At 50.6% G+C, this 19,342-nt stretch overlaps 1 protein-coding gene across 6 annotated transcripts in view; it reads right to left on the reverse strand.

Moving 5' to 3' along the window:
- The window catches only part of LOC717465 (polycystin-1-like protein 2), a 126,784-nt gene that overhangs the window by 53,173 nt on the left and 54,269 nt on the right, over nucleotides 1-19,342 (reverse strand). For 3 of the 6 annotated variants that reach the window (XM_077986943.1, XM_077986941.1, XM_077986944.1), the window contains 7 exons: nucleotides 16,016-16,136; nucleotides 14,491-14,632; nucleotides 12,653-12,829; nucleotides 10,449-10,594; nucleotides 9,579-9,773; nucleotides 6,362-6,493; nucleotides 5,708-6,224 (listed from right to left, as the gene is read on the reverse strand). In XM_077986943.1, coding sequence (XP_077843069.1) covers nucleotides 6,159-6,224; nucleotides 6,362-6,493; nucleotides 9,579-9,773; nucleotides 10,449-10,594; nucleotides 12,653-12,829; nucleotides 14,491-14,632; nucleotides 16,016-16,136 — 979 coding nt within the window. In that variant the 3' untranslated portion in view covers nucleotides 5,708-6,158. Of the gene's footprint in view, nucleotides 1-471; nucleotides 599-1,668; nucleotides 1,794-3,397; nucleotides 3,581-5,707; nucleotides 6,225-6,361; nucleotides 6,494-9,578; nucleotides 9,774-10,448; nucleotides 10,595-12,652; nucleotides 12,830-14,490; nucleotides 14,633-16,015; nucleotides 16,197-19,342 lie in introns of those variants that run through there. The other 3 variants (XM_077986940.1, XM_015126689.3, XM_077986945.1) reach the window with 2 other exon arrangements.

Below are 19,342 nucleotides of genomic sequence, written 5' to 3' on the forward strand. Positions count from 1 at the left end.
TCATGTTGACTAGGCTGGTCTCGAACTCCTGACCTCAGGTGATCTGCCCTCCTCAGCCTCCCCATCCCAGTCTTTCTTCCCCAAAAGCCAGTAAGTCTTTAAGAGAAACACATTTGCTTTCATTAGGGCTCAGGGAGTACACGGTCAGATGTGCTTTAATTTGCGGATGGAAAAGAGCCTGGGTTGGCCATTTCCAAGTTATGGCACTAAGCTGGAAGAGCTTTATTTCCAGTGACTACCTGAATCAAGGCTGTTGGAGAATTTTGCAACACAATGGAAAGAGGGTGAATCTGGGAGCCCAGAGGTCTGGGTCTGAAGCCCGGCAGAGCCACTTACTTGTGGCTTTGCGAAAATCATTGAAGCTCACCGGCACAGTGGGCACCATCATACTCAACACAAATGAGCAAATGCCTGTGAAAGTGCTCTGCAAACTGTAAAGGCTGTCCCCAAGGACGCTACTGCTGTTGTTACCTTTATATCCACAGGCTCCTGGCCATCCTCCAGAGAGCCGAGCAAGGAGGCAGTGGGCAGCATGAAGGTTGCAGAGTCTGCAGTATCTGTGCGCAGGGAGGAGCCTTGCCAACTCCAGGGTTGTATTCTGGCCACAAGGTGAGAACAGAAGTGGCAGGGGAGGGAGGAGAAAGTCAGTGTCGAGGAAGACCCCACACCTCCTGCACAACTGGGAGCCCAGCTTCACCATCAGAGTGGGGGTGTGTTTGGATCCCTATAGGTGGTTCAGCATGTTTGTTTCAGCAGAAGCAGCACAAGAGGCAGCTAGACTGGAGGCTCCTTGAGAGTGGGGCTTTGCCAGCCTTGTTTACTGCTATACCTCCAATGTCTACAGCAGCGCCTGGCATATAACAGGTAGTCCATCAATATTTTCATTGAATGAATAAATGAGCTTGGACGCAGATTTTTCTCCAGGGTTATCTTCCCTTCCTACCTTGACCTCTGATGCCATGTCTTGACCCAGCCCCATCTTTTCTGGTCTTTGACTTTGCCCCTTTCTGATCGTGTTGGGGACCCCATTTCAGATCGTTCCTCTAATCAGGATACTGCTTCGGGAAACTGTCTCTGAGATCTAAGAGAGAAACCCTGGCAGGAGGAACCGAGGCTTGGGGCACGGGGTCCCAGTGTTGCCAGCAGCATTGTCCAGCTCCTGCTTGTCAGGTGGAAGAATGGATGGTGTGGAGCATCCCAGGTATGGCGTCAGTGCTCGATGAGCCCTGTGTGTGTGTGTGTGTGTGTGTGTACAAGCCCAAGGTAAGTGGATCTTGAATTCCTACAGGCCCAAGGAGCAGCGGCTGGCCAGACACACGCAGGGCATGGTTAACAGAAGGCTGGTCCTATTCATTCAGTCCCCTCGCCTGCACAGCTGCCATGTGACCATCTCTCAGGACTCCTTCAGGTGGATCTAACACTGGGCTTGGCCCCAGGCATGGAGGCAACTCCATGCCTCCCTTCCTGTGCTGTGCAAACACTCAACATGGTGACAAGGGGACCTTCTCTCGGTGGAAAGCCCTTCCCAGCTCTAGGTCCCATCACTTCTCCTTCTCCAAGTCTGGTCTCCTGAGCTCTGCCTAGCACAAGGTTTTGGAGTGCGGGTGTGGAATGAGCCAGGTTAGGGGATGAGCTTTCTTGGGGACCCATGGTGTAGCTGGTTTGTACCTGTTTGTGTACACAGAGATGGAGGGGGTGGCCAGCACGGCTGGAAGGCCCCCCGGCAGTTTTCCCAGCAGGAGGGCGGTCTGCACATGCTCCACGACTCCAAGCAGCCGCAGCACTGTGGCACTCTGGAAAAGCAGGCAGGAGGATATTGCTACGGACCTGCTCCCATATGCCATCTTTGGTTACTGTCACCAGGCCAATGTGGCACCTTCAGGAGGGATTGGGAGAGGACAGAGAGGAGGGAGAAAGACAGCCTCGGAGGTGGCCCAAAAGCAGCACTCATAAAGTTTCCAGACTGGCTTCTGTGAGCCCATTCCGTCCTCACGGTAACTTGGTGTGGCAGGGGCTTCACTAGCTCCATTGGACAGAAGGGGGATGGAGGCACAGAGAGGACAGGAGACTGTGGGAGGTCACACACTGATAAGGGGAAGAGCTGGGACTCACGGCGAAGCATATGGCTACAGAGCCTGTGTGCTGAGCCATCAGGCAATGTGGCTGTCTGGGCTGCTGACATCTGCCAGCACCCTATGGCTTGTTCCAGGGGAAATGGACAGCTGAGAGCGAGGCCATTTCACCAGGTCTCCTGGGCTTCAAATCTGCTCCCCACCCATCCCAACTCCCAGATGAGGTGCATCCTGACACCACGGCTGGTGCGGGGACCCAGGAAGGGCGGGATATTTGCACAGAATCCCTACTGGGGCACAAATCGTGTGTGTGTGTGCATGTGTGCACGCACATGAACACACAAGTGTGAGGGTGATGTCACTGCATGTGAATGGCAGTGTTTGAGCGTGTGTATGTCTGCGTGAATGTGAGCGTGGTCCTGAGCGTGTATGTGCATACGGTGTTTGAGTGTGCATAGGTGATTGCATGATTATGGAGCGTGCAACCATATGTGGCAGTCTGTGAGTACATGTGACTGCATGGCCCTGTGTGAAGATGTGTGCGTGTAAATGTGCACCTGTGTGCAAAAGTGTGTTCTTCAGGCCATGTGAGAGTGTGAGGCCTCTCAGTGTGCGTGTGAGCTTGCACGTGAGTGTGAGCGTGGCCCTGTGTTTTTGTGTGTGAGTGTGTTTGTAGAGATTGAGTGTGTCTGAGTATGTGTGTGTGTGCATCCAAGCATCTTTGTGTGTTGTGTGTCTTTCACTTCTTCCTGAATAGAGGTGATGGCCCCATGTGACAAAGAACTGTGCAACAGCAAGAAATGGGTTTTGTGGCTCTGTCATTATGCCATCTAGGAGGCTATGTCCCCACCAGGATGCTGGGGCCACGTGAGACAGTGCTACAACCTGTTCTTACTCTGGCAGCTGCCTCTCTTCTGTGTTCTTGGTAAAATGAGCCAGGGTTTTACCCAGACCTCCTAGGGGGTCCATATGATCTCTCCATTTGGCAGCTTATTTGGGGTGAAGCAGAGTGCCTTGATTTACACATGAGGAAAAGAGGCTTAGGTAAACTCTGTATCTTGCCCAGGTCACAAGCCTCCTAAGTGACAGAAGCAGGATTCAAACTCAGGCTGTCTCATTCCAGAGCCTGTGATTTGCCCACCACTCCACACTGCCTCCCGGAAGCCCTGCTCTCTGGAAATTTTCTTACAGCTCTCAGGGCAACACCTTAACCTCTGTGCCTCAGTTTCCTCATCTGCAAGATGGGGGGAAAGCTCCACCTAGAAAAGCTGATGTAAGTTAAGCATTCAGAGTGTATGAGGTCTGCATCTGGCCTGGACACCCACCTGGCTGCCGCTGGCCTCGGCAAGTTCTTCTGGTCTGTCACTCAGGGAAGCTTCCAGCACACTGCCCACAGCCTGAAACAGGTCCCTGGTGGCTGCCTGGCGCCTCTGGTCCTCAGGGCGGGCCTTGGCACTCACTGTCAACAGGGACTCACTGGCATGCTGTAGAGCCCAGCTGGCCTCCCACTGGGTTCACCCAAATAAGGAAAAGCAGTATGAGCCCCCGCTTAAGATAAACCATTCCTGTGTCATTCAAGGGACAAGGGAAGCAAGGAGGGGAACAAGCCAGGAAAGAGCTGAGCTAGACCTGGCATACAAGCTCCCTGTATCTCTGGTTTGAGACCAGGTCCTCCCACCTTACAGTCCTCTAAGATCCTTCAGAAAAGTAGCCTGGTCTGCCTCTGAATCCTTCCCAGAGTGCCCTGCACAGTGCCCAGCACACAGTAGGTCTTCAGGAGCATTCAATGACTAGGGGATGGATGGATGGATGGACAAATGAAGGATGGATAGGCAATTGGATAAATGGATGTATGGATGATAGGTGGATGGATGGAGGATGAATGAATGGGTGGATGGAGGATGAATGGGTGATGAATGGACGGATGGATGGGTGGGTGGATGGATGGTAGATGGATGGATGGGTGGATGGTGGGTGGATGGATGAATGGTGTGTGGATGGATGGATAGATGGAGAATAGAGGATGGATAAGTGGGTGGGTGGATAGATGGATGGATGATAGGTGGATGGATGAATGGGTGGAAGATAAATGGATGGAGGATGGATGAATGATGGATGAATAGATGGGTGGATGGTAGATGAATGAATAGGTGGATGGTTGTGTGGGTGGATGGGTGGATGGATGCAGTACATATTCAAATTTTGTAGTTTTATATGTATTTGTGAAATTATTTGTCTAATGTCTGGCTGTCTCAGTAGTCTGAAAGGACCTTAATGGCAGATGCCATGTCTACATGATTGCTGCTGAATTCTCAACGAGTTGCACATTGGCACGTACTTGACACCTGGCACGTACTTGACATTCAGGAAGCATTTGTTAAATGAATGATGAAATTAATGCATGCATGAATGGATAGAAGGATAGAGTGGAGGATGTGTACAGGTACATGTGTATACAGTGTATATGCATGTAAATAGATGGATTAGCAAATGGATGTGTAAATGGAAAGTGTGATATCATGAATAAGCCCCAGAATCAAGACCAGCCTTGTTGGCTTCAGGCTGGAAGATTTTAGGGGCACAACCTGCCACCAGAGTGGGTGGGTCAAAGCCAGGACAGTTCTCTCCTCTTCTGTTTTTTTGTTTGTTTGTTTGTTTTTGAGACAGAGTCTTACTCTGTTGCCCAGGCTGGAGTGCAGTAGCGCAAGCATGGCTCACTGTAACCTCGAACTCCTGGGCTCAAGTGATCCTTATGCCTCAGCCTCCTGAGTAGCTGGGACTACAGGTATATGCCAGTATTTAGGCTTTTTTTTTTTTTTTCTTTTTTTGGTAGAGATATGGTTTCCCTATGTTGCACAGACTGGGCTTGAACTCTAGGGATCAAGTGATCCTACTGCCTCAGGCTCCCAAAGTGCTGACCCACTTTCCCTGTTTTTAGGGCTTCTTTTTATTGTTATTTTTTTCATGGAGTTTTGCTTTGTCATCCATGCTGGAGTGCAGTGGCACAATCACGGCTCACTGCAGCCTTGACCTACTGGGCTCAATTGATCCTCCCACCTCAACCTCCCGAGTAGCTAGAACTACAGGTGTACACCATGATGCCCAACCAATTTTGTTTTGCTTTGTTTTTGTTTGTTTGTTTTTTGAGACTGAGTCTCTATCACCCAGGCTGGAGTGCAGTGGCACGATCTCAGCTCACAACCTCCACCTCCCGGGTTGAAGCGATACTCCTGCCTCAACCTCCCAAGTAGCTGGGACTACAGGCGCACACCACCACGCCCAGCTAATTTTTGTATTTTTAATAGAAATGGGGTTTCACTATGTTGGCCAGGCTGGTCTCAAACTCCTGACCTCAGGCAATCCACCTGCCTCGGCCTCCCAAAGTGCTGGGATTACAGGCATGAGCCACCGTGCCTGGCCTTTGTTTTGTTTTTGAAGGGATGAGGTCTCACTATGTTGCTCAGACTGGTCTCAAATTCCTGGCCTCAAGCAATCCTCCTGCCTCTGCCTCCCAAAATGCTGGAATTACAGGCATCAGCCACCACACCTGGCCTATGGTTTCTATTGGCTGTCAGAACCCTGAGAACATGGTGTTTTAATTTGAGTTCTCCAAGAAGCAGATCCTGGAGCAAGGATTTGAGAGCAAGTCATTTATTTGGAGATAATCCCAAGAAACATTTGTGGGGAGTAGGAGGTGTGACACAGGGAAGGGTGGAAGCCAGTACAGAAGTGTGATCAAGCCCATTACCTGGGATTCACTCCTGCTTGGGATTATCCATCAAGAGGGGTGAGGGAGCTGGGGTATTTATACACCAGCTCTATTAGTTGCTGAACACTGCATGAATTCGCAGCCATATGGGCAGGTAGAGTAGGCTCTGAGGGTCAGAGAAGACCCCCAGAAGGATAAGGAAGGGCAGGAGCTCGCAGCCAGATGTCAGGTTGGCATGCACTGAAGTTGAGAACATGAGCAGTCAGTAGCAGTGACTGGACTCACACTTGGCCACCCAAATATTAATGAGATTCAGTTACTCCCTCAAGTTGCTCACCAGCAGATGGAGGAGTGAGAGTCTGGGCAAACAGGCCCTCTCACCCAGCGTGAGATACATGGGCTGCAGGAGGGGCACCTTCCCATGAATCACTCATGCAGGACCCCTGGAAAGAAGATGGCAGAGGTCTTGGCAGCCCCAGGAGAGCCCTGTGACCAAGGGACCCCTTCAACCTATGCTGATCACCCACCTGCCATGGAGGAGCGTGTCCCACGGTAGCCTCAGTAGATGGAAGCTACTCACCTGGGCCGAGGGTGTGAGTTCCCTACTCCGGCGGGTCACCTCTCTCAGCACCTCGGCCAGCTCCTGCACCCTCTGCATGTCCTCCAAGCTGGCGGTGACTGTTGACAGCGACCCCAGCACATGCTCCCTGACCTTGGCATGCGGGAGAAAGGCAGGGAGAGGAAATGTAATTCCATGGCTCCATGAAGTAGTGTCAGGAAGATGCAGGGTCAGGAGTGGCCAGGCTTATTAGGGGGTTCTGTTTCTTTTCTTTTCTTCTCTTCTTCTTTTTTTTTTTTTTTTTTTTTTTTTTTTTTTTTTTTTGAGTCAGAGTCTCTCTCTGTCACCCAGGCTGGAGTACAGTGGCATGATCTTGACTCACTGCAACCTCCGCCTCCTGGGTTCAAGCGATTCTCAGATCTCAGCCTCCTGAGTAGCTGAGATTACAGGTGCACACCACCACGCCCAGCTAATTTTTTGTGATTTTAGTAGGGACAGGGTTTTGCCATGTTGGCCAGGCTGGTCTTGAACCTCTTTTTTTTTTTTTTTTTTTTTTTGAGACAGAGTCTCGCTCTGTCACCCAGGCTGGAGTGCGGTGGCCGGATCTCAGCTCACTGCAAGCTCCGCCTCCCGGGTTCACGCCATTCTCCTGCCTCAGCCTCCCGAGTAGCTGGGACTACAGGCGCCCGCCACCTCGCCTGGCTAGTTTTTTTGTATTTTTTAGTAGAGACGGGGTTTCACCGTGTTAGCCAGGATGGTCTCAATCTCCTGACCTCGTGATCCGCCCGTCTCGGCCTCCCAAAGTGCTGGGATTACAGGCGTGAGCCACCGCGCCCGGCCTGGTCTTGAACTTCTGACCTCAAGTGATCCGCCTGCCTCAGCCTCCCAAAGGACAGGGATTACAGGCGTAAATCACCACACCTGGCCTCACTGGGGGGTTGTAAAGCCCTGCAGACCTCTGTCTGCCTTGTATGATGTGTGATTAGGCAGATAACAGCCTCCTCAAGATGCCCACATTCACATCCCTGAAACCTGTGAATATGTTACTGCATGTGGCAAAAGGCACTTTAGCTAAGTCATTTTGGAGATGCAATTAAGTTAAGGAATCTGAGATGGAGAGATTATCCCAGATAAACAGGTGGGACCAACGTCATCACACGATCCTTCTAAGAGGAAGGCAGGAGCGTCAATCAGAAAAGGAGATGGGTGATGGAGGTAGGGGTAGCGGGAAGAGAAAGAGAGGGAAAGAGGATGAGGAAAGGGTGGGGAGAGAGAGAGGGAAAGGAGAGGGCTTTGGAGATGCTGCATGGCTGGCTTTGAAGGTAGGAGTCAAGGAGTGCAGGTGGCCTCTAGAACCTGGAAAAGGCAAGGAATGCCTTCTCCCCTGGAGCCTCCAGGTTTGCAGCTCTGCCAACACCTTAATTTTGGCCCAGTGGATCCTGCTCACGGCAGGCCGGGCCCCTGGGGTCCTCCATGCTGTCTAGTTTGTTCCCTAAGCCCTGCGCACACCTCTCTCAACAGAGCCCTTGTTAACATCTTCTCAGCTGCCCAGTGAGAGTTTGACATCTGTCTTGTGCCAGGCCCCGGGCATTGCATGGAGAGACCGTGGGTTAGGCTGTGTGGTCTGCGTGCTTGGGGACCACAGGATGTCCAGGGGAAGTTTACCACTGATACTTCTCAGAGTGAATGCGACCAGGAATGAGAGCTGTGTGTGTGTGAAAGTGTGTGAGTGTGAGTGTGTGTATGTGTGTGTGAGAGCATAAATGTGTGTAGGTGTAAGTATGTGTGTGTATGAATGTGTGAGTGTGTCAGTGTATGTGTGTGAGCATGTGTGTGAGTTTGTATGTGCATGTGTATGTGTGTATATGTGAGTGTGACTGTGTGTGAGCCCCTGTCAGTGTGTGTATGAGTTTGTGAGTGTCAGCCTGTGTCAATATGAGTGAGTGCATGTATGTGTGTATGAGTGTGTGAGCATCTGTGTGGGTATGTGTGAGTGGGAGTGTGTGAATGTGTGTGTGAGTGTGCGAGCATATGTGAGTGTGTGTATGTGTGTGTGTGCATAAGAGTGTGTGTGAAAGTGTGTGTATGTATGTGTGAGAGTTAACGTGTATGTATGTGGCAGAGGGGATGGGGTAGGGAATGTGGAACAAAGGTCTGGGGTAAGAGGGCTAGAGGTGGAGGGGGATCCTCTAACCTGGGTTTGAACCCCGGCTTCACCACTTACCAGACATAGGGACCCAGGGAGGCACCTCTGATTCTCCTACCCTCTGTTTCCTCAGCTGTAACATAGATGGAGGCCTCACCATTTACCTCCCAGGGTTGTAGTGGGGATTACAGATCCATGAAGCCCTCAGTCAGAGCCTGGCAGCTCATAGCAGGTGCTTGATACATGTTAGTTTCTCTGTGTAAGCGATCACAATGACAATCCTGCTTTGTGTATTAAGTACCTACTGGGCCTCCAGCACCACACTCAGTACTTTCCTGCAAACATTTCCGGGGGCCAAAAGAAGTCTTTCTTCTCTTCTCCGTGCCCACAGGGGTGTGTGTGTGTGTGTGTTTGTATGCACACACACATGCAAACTCATGCGGCACGCGCTGGGAGTGGACACAATCGTATGTTCTGCAATAGTTTATCATACTAGGTTGTAACATGGACCGGCCGTTTTTGTGGATTAAAAATGGTTGAATGTTGGCGATCTTATCTAGTTTTTTAGTTGCAGTGATTGTAATTCTTATTTAACTCTTACCACAATTGTATGAGGAGACTAGTATTCTTATTCCTCTTTTCCATATGGGGAAACTGAGGCTTATAAACTGAAACTGTCCCTGGCCTGTGACAATGCAAATGGTAAGTGACAAAGCTGGGACACCATCTGAGGTCCAACCCCAAACCGCTACCCATAGGACCGAGGGCAGTCCCCTTTCTCCTCAGGGGCTCTGCCTTGTCATCTGAAACATGAAGGGGAGAGGGTGATGGGTTCTAAACTCCCCCCATCCCAGAGGCCTGTGCCTCCATGAGGGCCAGCCGAAAAAACAGGTTACCAAGGGAGAAGGCATTTTCTTCGCTTTATGTCACTCACCCAAAAGACCAGAGAGGGAGGTGGTGTCAGCCGCTTGGGAGACACCACAGGTTTCTCCCCGATCCATGAACCTTGATGCACAGCCCAAATGGCCACATGCAGACCCTGGAGCCCCAGAGGAAGGGAATGAAAGGAGCCCCCCCTCTTCCCATGGGCACCTTCTGTCTGACGTCCATGCTCAGTGGCTGTCCTGAGCCCTGGCTTTTGTGCTCTTGGTTCAGCACGGAGGACACGGCCTTGGCCAGCTGGAGGAGCTGCTTGGGGCCACCCTTGCCTTGCAGAGATGTGGAGATTTTCTCTGACACTGCAGCCTGGAATGCTACATCCTCAACCCATGTGTCTCCGAGTGCCACCTGTTGGGAAATCAGAAATGTGCTCAGAACCTGCTAGGAAGAACCTGGCCTCTGAAGTCACATGGGGCCAGAGCAGGCTTGGACGCCTTTGGCCTCACCTGGGAGTCCTTGGGCACTTCCTGAGGCTAGAGGGCACCCAGACCTGCTTGCACCAGGCAGCTGACAGCCACCCAAACCAAGCCTTGGTCAGCTCCAGGCTGGCGCAAGTCATTGCTCTACCACTGGCTACCCTCCTCCTCTTGGTCTCAACCTCTTCCAACTCCACCTGGCCTATGATGCTTGAAATCTTGGGATCTTATCCAGGCCCTTCCTTGAGTCCTTGTTGGCTAATTTTGGTCCTACTTCCTCTGAGCCCTTTGAAGGTGCTGGCCTAACTCATGCCAGAGGCATTCTCCAACCCCCCTCACCCACCAGCTCCCAGGACCCTCCCCCAATTCTAGCCACTAAATCATAAGATCTACAAAGGTAGAGACCATGTCTGTTGTGTCCCTGGCTGTACCCCCAGGACATGGCCCATGGTAGATGCTCTGTAAATATTTGTGGAAGGAATGGATGAAACAGTGACTCATCTGGCTATGCCCCTGGCTATCTTCCATCCAGCCATCCTTTTGGTGAAGTTCATAAGGGTGGAGAATTTTTCTCAGTAAAGAAACAGTGGCCACTGCCACCACCCACCTTAGCCACAGCCTGGGTCTGCTGTGTGTCCCCTGCACGATTGGTGGCAGAAATAACTACTGTCAGCACGAAGTCATTGTTCTCCTTTCCAAGTGGCAGATACACTGATGGGAGGACAGGTTCAGGGCCACAGTGTAGGCAGGAACCTGGCAAGACCAGAAATTGACCAATGAGGGGGCATCTCTAAGCCCCAGGTAGACTGCAACCCACTCAGGGAGAGCCTGATCACAGGGACACAAAAGTCACAGCTCTTGAAGGCATAGTAGGCTCTTGGGATTCCACACTTTCATGTAAGAGACAGTCACATATGCTGATTTGCTGTCTTCTCTAAGCAACTGCAGGTTGCTGTAACTTTGGAATAATTTTACTAAAATCCATAAAAATTGCAGGAAAAATATCCCATTTACAGGTTTGTTTTGTTTTGTTTTGTTTTTTTAAGTCAAGGTGGTAAACCAAATTATAAGAGGAAGAAAAAGAAGGAGGAGGGGGAGGAGGAGCAACAATGACAACTTAAAAATTAGCTCAGGGGTGAGGAGTTCAAGACCAGCCTGGGCAACTTAGGAAGACCTTGTTTCTACAAAAAAAAAAAAATGTAAAAATTAGGTCTCGAACTCCTGACCTCAGGTGATCCAGCCACCTTGGCCTCCCGAAGTGCTGGGATTATGGGCATGAGCCACGATGCCTAGCCTAGGACTCGTTTTTCTGTAGCCACACTTTCCTGCCTCCGTGCTCACTTGGATGAGGCGGGAGAGGTACTACAGCGGAATAGCCTATTGGAATTAGAGCAGCTGTCCTGGCCTTTCCCTCTGGCAGGACGCAGGTTTGAAATAAAATCCACTTACCTTGCTTGAACTTTTTTCTTTCAGACTCAGCCCCATTCACAGCCCTCTTAACAGCGGTGTGTTTCCACATCTATGAGACAGGGCACTGTGAAAACTACACTCCCTTGGGTGTTACAGTAGCTGATGTGCCCTTTCCCTAATCAAGGTGCAATGTTTATGCCATTGTGATGTTTGACGCTGGATTTGGGGGAGCATCCTGGCAACACTCCTGGTACCTGACTTTGGAGGAAAATTACAACCTGACTAGAGCATTTTCAGAGCACAAAATGCCAAAGCCCTCCTGGGCACATGGCTTACATCTGTAATCCCAGCACTTTGGGAGGCTGAGGCGGATGGATCACCGGAGGTCAGGAGTTTGAGACCAGCCTGGCCAACATAGTGAAACCCCATCTCTACTAAAAATACAAAAATTAGCTGGGTGTGGTGGCAGGCGCCTGTAATCTCAGCTGCTCGGGAGGATGAGGCAAGAGAATCGCTTGAACCCGGGAGGCAGAGATTGCAGTGAGCCAAGATTGTGCCACTGCACTCCAGCCTGGGCAACAAGAGCAAAACTGTCTCAAAAAAAAAAAAAAAAAAAAAAAAGACGAACTAAAAAAAGAAGCCAAAGCCCACCAGGTGGAGATAAGGGCTCAGATGAGCCCTCCAAGGACCAATCACTCCCCAAACGGAAGAATAAATGCAATGCGAGTGGCTCCCCCATCTCTCCTGCTAATGCCCTGTGGCTGTCCCTGGATGTGGGTGGTTAGGGTGACAGCAGGGAGACTGTGCAGGGTTTTATGCCTTGTGGATGGGGTCTTCCATGTTTGTCACCTGTATACCTTTGCAAAAACGTTCTTTCAGCTCAGCTCGTCCTGCAGTATCACCCATTCCCTGGGGCTGCCTGCAAAGCAGCATCAGTGAAATTGTTGAAGATTCTGTTAACCAGACCCATCTCTGTCTTCTTGAGTAGCTCCAGGTTTCTTGGAGTCTCAGCTACTCCGAGTGTGTGTGTGCATGTGTGTGTGTGTGTCTGTGTGTGTGGTGAGCGGGGCTTGGGGGATGGTGTCTTGGTGGCCACCCTACATGGTCATAGTTTTGGGTATCCTTGTTCATTTCACTCCATCAATGTCCTCCATGCGAGGACAATGCATTTTGGCTTCTAGTTGTGGAGGAGGTACTGATGAGACCTTCTTCTCATGTCTCGGTGGAATGATGGCTGGGTCAGTGTTTTGGGGCTGGGGTTAAGCTTTAGGGAAGCCCTCATCCTGGCAACCTCTTTCACACACAGAACACATTCTTTGCAGCTTCCATAGAGAACAGGCCCCTGTTCCGCAAGAAGATGAGCCCAGGAGCTGAGGGAAGAGCACAGTCCTCAGCCGGTACCTGATTCCAGACAGAAGCAGAACTCCAAGGGTCCCAGGGCTGTGGAGGCGTTGCAGAAGATGGCGAAGCTCGTCAGAACAGTACCCTCCTCCGGGGCAACAGTGCAGGCAGGCACCTCGGCGGGAGGCAGAGCGCTGATCACGTAGGTGTCCTCCCCATAGGCGTGCCTGGTCAGTGCTGAGAGTGAGGACACATCATGCTCAGGCGGCCATATGGGGCCCACAAACTCCATCCTGCCGTTAGATCTCCCTGTGAGCTCGTTAACACAAAGATTCCTGGGCCCTACTTCAAACCCAGAACCTCGGATGCCTCTGGAGATTCTGGGGAGAGCCCAGAAACGTACATATCTAACAACTCAACAATTAAACCCCCAAACAACTCTCCCTGATGCAAGAGATCGCAGGGCCTCACTTTGAGAAACTCAGCAGAGATAGGGGAAGATCATCAGACAGACCTGAGCTTGAATTTTAGTTCTGCCATTTGCTAACCAAGTGATCCTGGACTTGACCTTTTCTTTTCCAATTTTGTTTTCCTATTTTTTTTTCTTTTTAGCGAGAGGGTCTGGCTCTGTTGCCTAGGCTAGAGTCCAGTGGTACAATCATAGCTTACTGTAGCCTTGAACTCCTAGGCTTCAGTGATTCTACTGCCTTAGCCTCTTGAGTCAGCTAGAGCCACAAGAGTGCACCATTATGGCTGGCTAACTTTCTAATTTTTGTAGAGACAGGGTCTCGCTCTGTCGCCAGGGCTGGTCTTGAACTCCTGGCCTCAAGGGATCCTCCCGCCTCAGCCTCCCAAAGTGCTGGGATTACAGGCATGAGCCACCAGACCTGGGCTGAGAACTTGACCTTTTCGAGAGTCAGTTCCTCATCTGTAGAGTGAGCTGATGATGACGGCTTCCCCACAGAGACCTCACGAGGCAGGAGTATGCTGGGAAAATGCTCAAGACCGTGGAGCCAGGAAAAACCAGAACCAGGATCCGGAAACAGGCTGAGCCCACCCCGAAGCCCACACTCTTCCCAGGCCCCCAGATCGCTGTAAAGAGCCACGAGTGGACCTGCAGTCACATCCCACATCACCTGGAGTAGCCACCTAGGTTTTCAGAGAGTGCATGCCTGGAAGAGCTGGGCGTAAAGAGAATTTTAACCCATAAAAACTCATGCTTTGGCCTAGACCCAATTCAGAAAGTTTGGGGTGGACCCAAAAGCATGCATTTTTAACTAATACTCTAGTTTCTCCTGACGTGCATGGTCTGTGGCCACTTCGGGAAATACGGAAGCAAAGCGATCCTAGAAAGAATCATCACCTCCATTGTTTGTGTGTTTGAGAATCTGTTTCCCACACTGGGCTTGTTTTAAACAAAAAGCCCTGAACAATGCCGGCAGGGCATGCAGGTTGCATGACCCCAGAATGACCTGCTTGTAACATTGGGGTTATCTCATTCATCCTGCAAAATAACCATTCTGAGGCAGGCATTTCGATTACCCCAGTTTACATGTGAGGAAACTGAGGCACAGAAAGGTGAAATCCTCTGCCTAGAGTCTCGCATGTAGAAAGTGGCAGTGGTGCGATTCACACCAGAGCCTGCGCTGTGGCCTCTGCGCTAAGCTGATGCCCTGGCTGGGTGTGGTGATTCACACCTGCCATCCCGGCACTTTAGGAGGCTGAGGCAGGAGGATCGTTTGACCCCAGGAGTTCAAGACCAGCCTGGGCAACATAGTGAGATCCCATCTCTCTATTTCCGTATTTAAAAGAGAAAAGAAAAATAAACTCATGCCCAATATCTGAGTGTTTCTGGGTTTATCTGGGTTCCCTGAGGAGATAAAAGGGAGGCTTCGCACCTGTGGCTCTGATTCGGATGACCTCTCCCCAGGACCGCAGAAAGGAGCTGTTCAGCAACAACGTGGAGGTGTTGCTTTGGAGGAGGGTTAAGGAACTTGGCCAAAATCCTCTGAGTCCGCAGGCATCCGGGAGCGGCTCGGCCTGAAAGAGAGGATCGCCCAGGGCTCCTGACGCTATAGCCAGGCCCCTGGACTGCAGCAGGACAGTGGCTTCTGGGAGCTAGACAGCCTTTCAGATCTATTACTGATGCATGGAGGGCAGGCAGCCCTAGCTCCCCAAGAAATCACCTGGAATATCCACTTTCCAGCCTCATTGGGGTGTTTGTCTTAGGTTAGGCTCCCCAGAAGCAGAGCCTCAGATGGGGATTTGTGTGCAGGTTATTTATTTATTTATTTTTGAGCCAGGCACAGTGGCTCACACCTGTAATCCCAGCACTTTGGGAGGCCGAAGTGGGAGGATTACCTGAGCTCAGGAGTTCGAGACCAGCCTGGCCGAACTCTGTCTCTACTAAACTCTGTAGTTTAATGAAACTGTGTCTCTACTAAAAATACAAAAATTAGCTGGGCATGGTGGTATGCGCCTGTAATCCTAGCTACTTGTGAGGCTGAGGCAGGAGAATCGCTTGTACCCAGGAGGCAGAGGTTGCAGTGAGCTGAGATCGTGCCACTGTACTCCAGCCTGGGTGACAGAGTGAGACTCTATCTCAAAAAAAAAAAAAAAAAAAAAAAGATAAAGAAAAAGAAAATATTTTTGAGACAGAGTCTTACTCTGCTGCCCAGGCTAGAGTGCAGTGGATGATCTCAGCTCACTGCAACCTCTGCCTCCCGGGTTCAAGTGATTCTCCTGCCTCAGCCTCCCGAGTAGGTAGAATTACAGGCGCGCATCACCATACTCCGCTAATGTTTTTGTATTTTTAGTAGAGACAGGGTTTCACCATGTTGGCCAGGCCGGTCTCAAACCGCTGACCTCAGGTGATCTGCCTGCCTCGGCCTCCCAAAGTGCTGGGATTACAGGCGTGAGCACCATATCCAGCCTTGTGTGCAGGTTATTTATTGAAGGAGGGTTCCCAGGGAAAAGCAGTGGAGAGAGAGAAACAGCAGAGAACAAAACAAGGCAAAAAACAGTTACTGGAGGCGTCCAGCCTCAGCCTGGTCGCACGGAGAGCCCTGAAGTGAAATCACCCTACCTGGGGACAGACAGGCTGGTCTATTAGACCCTCCATCCATCAATTGTTGACCAATGGCCAGTCCACGAAAGCTGGAGTTAGGATTCTCCGTCTGGCAAGCGGGACTTTGCTGAGATGCCAAGAGCACTGCTGCAAAGTTTCTCCAGAGCTTTTTACCCTTGTGCCCATTTGCCCTGCTGTCAATTCTCTGATTTTCTCCCCAGCCCAATACCCTGAGTCCCACACCACACGCTCTGAATGGAGTTGACCCAACCCTGGCCCAGTACTGGCCATGTGACACGGGTGTCCTGAAAGTACAAGGGAGATTTCCACTCTGGAGTGATTGTCACTGTGCTCACCTGCTCTGCTGAGGTGTTGTCCAAATACCAGCTGAACATAGCCACTGGGGAGTCCTCCCCCATGGTGACCCTGAGCAGAATGTCTTCACTGGCATTAACTGGCCTGCAGTTTCTCTCACAGCTGAAAGGCAGACAGAGGACAGAGTGAGGAAGCTCCCCCAGGCGTTGCTATCATCTGGATGTTTGTCCCCCGAAACCTCATGTTGAAATGTGATCCCCAATGTTGGAGGTGGGGCTTAATGGGAGGTGTTTGGGTCATGGGGGCAGATTCCTCATGAATGGATGAATGCCCTCCCTGGGGAGTGAGTTCTCGCTCTATTAGTCACCCCCAGAGCTGGTTGTTAAAAAGACGGCCAGGCGTGGTGGCTCACACCTGTAATCCCAGCACTTTGAGAGGCCAAGGAGGGCGGATCAACTGAGGTCAGGAGTTTGAGAGCAGCCTGGCCAACATGGTGAAACCCCATCTCTACTAAAAATACAAAAATTAGCCGGGCACGGTGGTGGGTGCCCGTAGTCCCAGCTACTCGGGAGTCTGAGGCAGGAGAATCACTTGAACCAGGGAGGTGGAGGTTGCAGTGAGCCAAGATCACACCACTGCACTCCAACCTGGGTGACAGATTGACACTCCATCTCCAAAAAAAAAAAAAAGAGCCCAGGGAAAAGCAGTGGACACACTCCCTTCTCTGCACACACCAGGTCTCCTTCATCTTCCACGGCAAATGGAAGCAGCCTGAGGTCCTCATCAGATACAGATGTCCAGTCTTGGATTTTCCAACCGTAAGAATCATGAGCCAAATGAACCTTTTTTCTTCTTTCTTTTCTTTTTCCTTTCTTTCTTTCTTTTTCTTTTTTTTTTTCTTTTTTCTTTTTTTTTGAGACAGAGTCTGGCTCTGTCACCCAGCCTGGAGTGCAGTGGCATGATCTTGGCTCACTGCAACCTCTGCCTCCCAGATTCAAGCAATTCTCCTGTCTCAGCCTCCCGAATAGCTGGGATTACAGGCATGAACCACCATACCCAGCTAATTTATATTTTCAGTAGAGACAGCATTTTGCTCTGTTGGCCTGGCTGGTCTCAAACTCTTGGCCTCAAGTGATCCACCCGCCTCAACCTCCCAAAGTGCTGGGATTACAGGCATGAGCCACTGCGCCCAGCCAACCTTTTTTCTTTATAAATTACCTAGCCTCAGATATTCCTTTATAACAGTGCAAAATGGACTCAGACAGGTATTGTGACCACTGGCCGGGTTTTTTGTCCAGTTCTTCTCAAGTCCTTTGAGAGGGTAGGGAATGGCCCTTTTTCAAATTAAAGACGGAATAAAAGCCGTCCCTGCCCCAACCAACGCCGGGACATAGCCTTGGTTGTGAAGATGGACCGAGCCATGGCCTGACTGAATTCCCATTTCATTCACTGCACAGCGTAATGATATGGAAGGTGAATGAGGCTGAGACAGGACCTCGGTTCTAATCCCGTCCTTGTCGCTTATGAATGGTTACCTTGTGTGCATCACTTAAACTCTTTTTTTTTTTTTTTTTTTTGAGACAGACTCTATCGCCCAGGCTGGAGTACAGTGGTACAATCTCGGCTCACTGCAACCTCTGCCTCCTGGTGCAAGCAATTCTCCTGCCTCAGACTCCCAAGTAGCTGGGATTACAGGCGCTCACCAACACACCCAGCTAATGTTTGTATTTTTTTAGTAGAGACAGGGTTTCACCATGTTGGCCAGGCTGGTCTCAAACTCCTGACCTCAGGTGATCCACCCTCCTCGACCTCCCAAAGTGCTGGGATTACAGGTATGAGCCACCACGCCTGGCCAAATCACTTAAACTCTCTAAGTCTCAGTTTCCTCACCTGCAAAATGAGGGGATAGCCCAGATAATTTCTGTGATTCTTTTTAGTTCTGATAATAGTAAACTAATGCTGTGGTTTGACAGTGTGCCTGCCATGCACACGTTACTCCCATTGTCTTTAGCTTGTCCAATGCTCACAATAGCCCCTATGATTGACATATTAGCATCCCCACATCACAGATGAGCAAACCAGGTCCCGAAAGCTTATGCCATGTAACTTCTAAGTGGGCAGATAGAACCTGAACCATTGTGTCTGGATCCAAATTCTTGGTCTTCTCTATAAAGTCTCTATGAAGGCCAAAGCAACTCCATCTTGGATGCTAATCTGCCATGTTGACTACTGATTAATTCCAATTCCAGGAATCCCTCTAAGATTTCTATTCTCTCTACAGTTCTTTGTGCAAGAGCATGTACTTACTGTGAGTACTGCCCTTAAAGGGATTCACATAGTATTCTTGCCTTTCCCTACAACTGTCCTACACATTCCTTCCCTGTGGTATATAAGCCCTGGTTCTGGGGGGTAATGGTGCCAGCATTCACCATCTTGTCTTGCAGCCACCCTGGACATCATGGTTTCTGTTCACAAGTCTCAATTAAATGTTCCTTTCTGAGAAACTAAACATGTCAGCTTCTTTCTTCGGCCTCTCTGCTTCCTCAGACTTTGGGGGAAAGTTTGCATAGACCTGCCCTCCACAGGACGGTCTCCCAGTTTCCCCTTTGGTCTGAACTTGACGATAGCTCTTGAATCTTCCTGCTTCTTTCCTCATGTCTGTCCTAGTCCAAGTGTGCGGGACATCCTCTATCTGCCTCTCTGTTCCAGTCTCCTCCCACTTGCGGCTCTGACCTGGGAGACTGAGCTTTCTAGACTTGGGTGACTGCATCACCCAAGCTGCCACACCCTCCAGCTTCTGACTGGGTCCAGCCAACGGGAAGCATTGACAGAGGACTGGAGGGTAAGAGGAGAGAGTCTGGGGAATTTATTCATGGCTTTCCCTGCTCTTTTCCCCGATGGGCTGCAGGTGGGAGAGGCTGTGCTTCTCCAACTAAGGCCACATCTCCCATTGGGAGGTCCCTCTCCCACAGCGACAGCTCCCAGGACTTCTAGTGATGCCATCCCGTTATCTTACCTCTGCATTCCTGGGGGTGATAATGGCTTCCCTTGGTTGTATTCTTGCCTTGTTGCCCCTGGTTCATTCCCTTATCCCTGCCCTCACCTGCAAACGGTCCCTTCATCCAGCTCTCTTCCATTTATTCCTGGTTTGGCTGAGCCATTGCTTCCTGCAGGGACTGGCTGATAGGCCAAGTAACCTTGACCTTCTACTTTGACTCCTGCAAGAGCCTGGGCAATCTCCCTGAGTCTTCCCTGGCCCTCTTCCAAGTCATTCTCCACCGAGCCGCCAGAGCATATTGAAGTAACATGCTTAGAACTCTTGGATGCTTGGCTGGGCACGGTGGCTCATTTCCTGTAATCCCAGCAAT

Source organism: Macaca mulatta, chromosome 20, assembly GCF_049350105.2.
Source record: "Macaca mulatta isolate MMU2019108-1 chromosome 20, T2T-MMU8v2.0, whole genome shotgun sequence".
NCBI lineage: Eukaryota > Metazoa > Chordata > Mammalia > Primates > Cercopithecidae > Macaca > Macaca mulatta.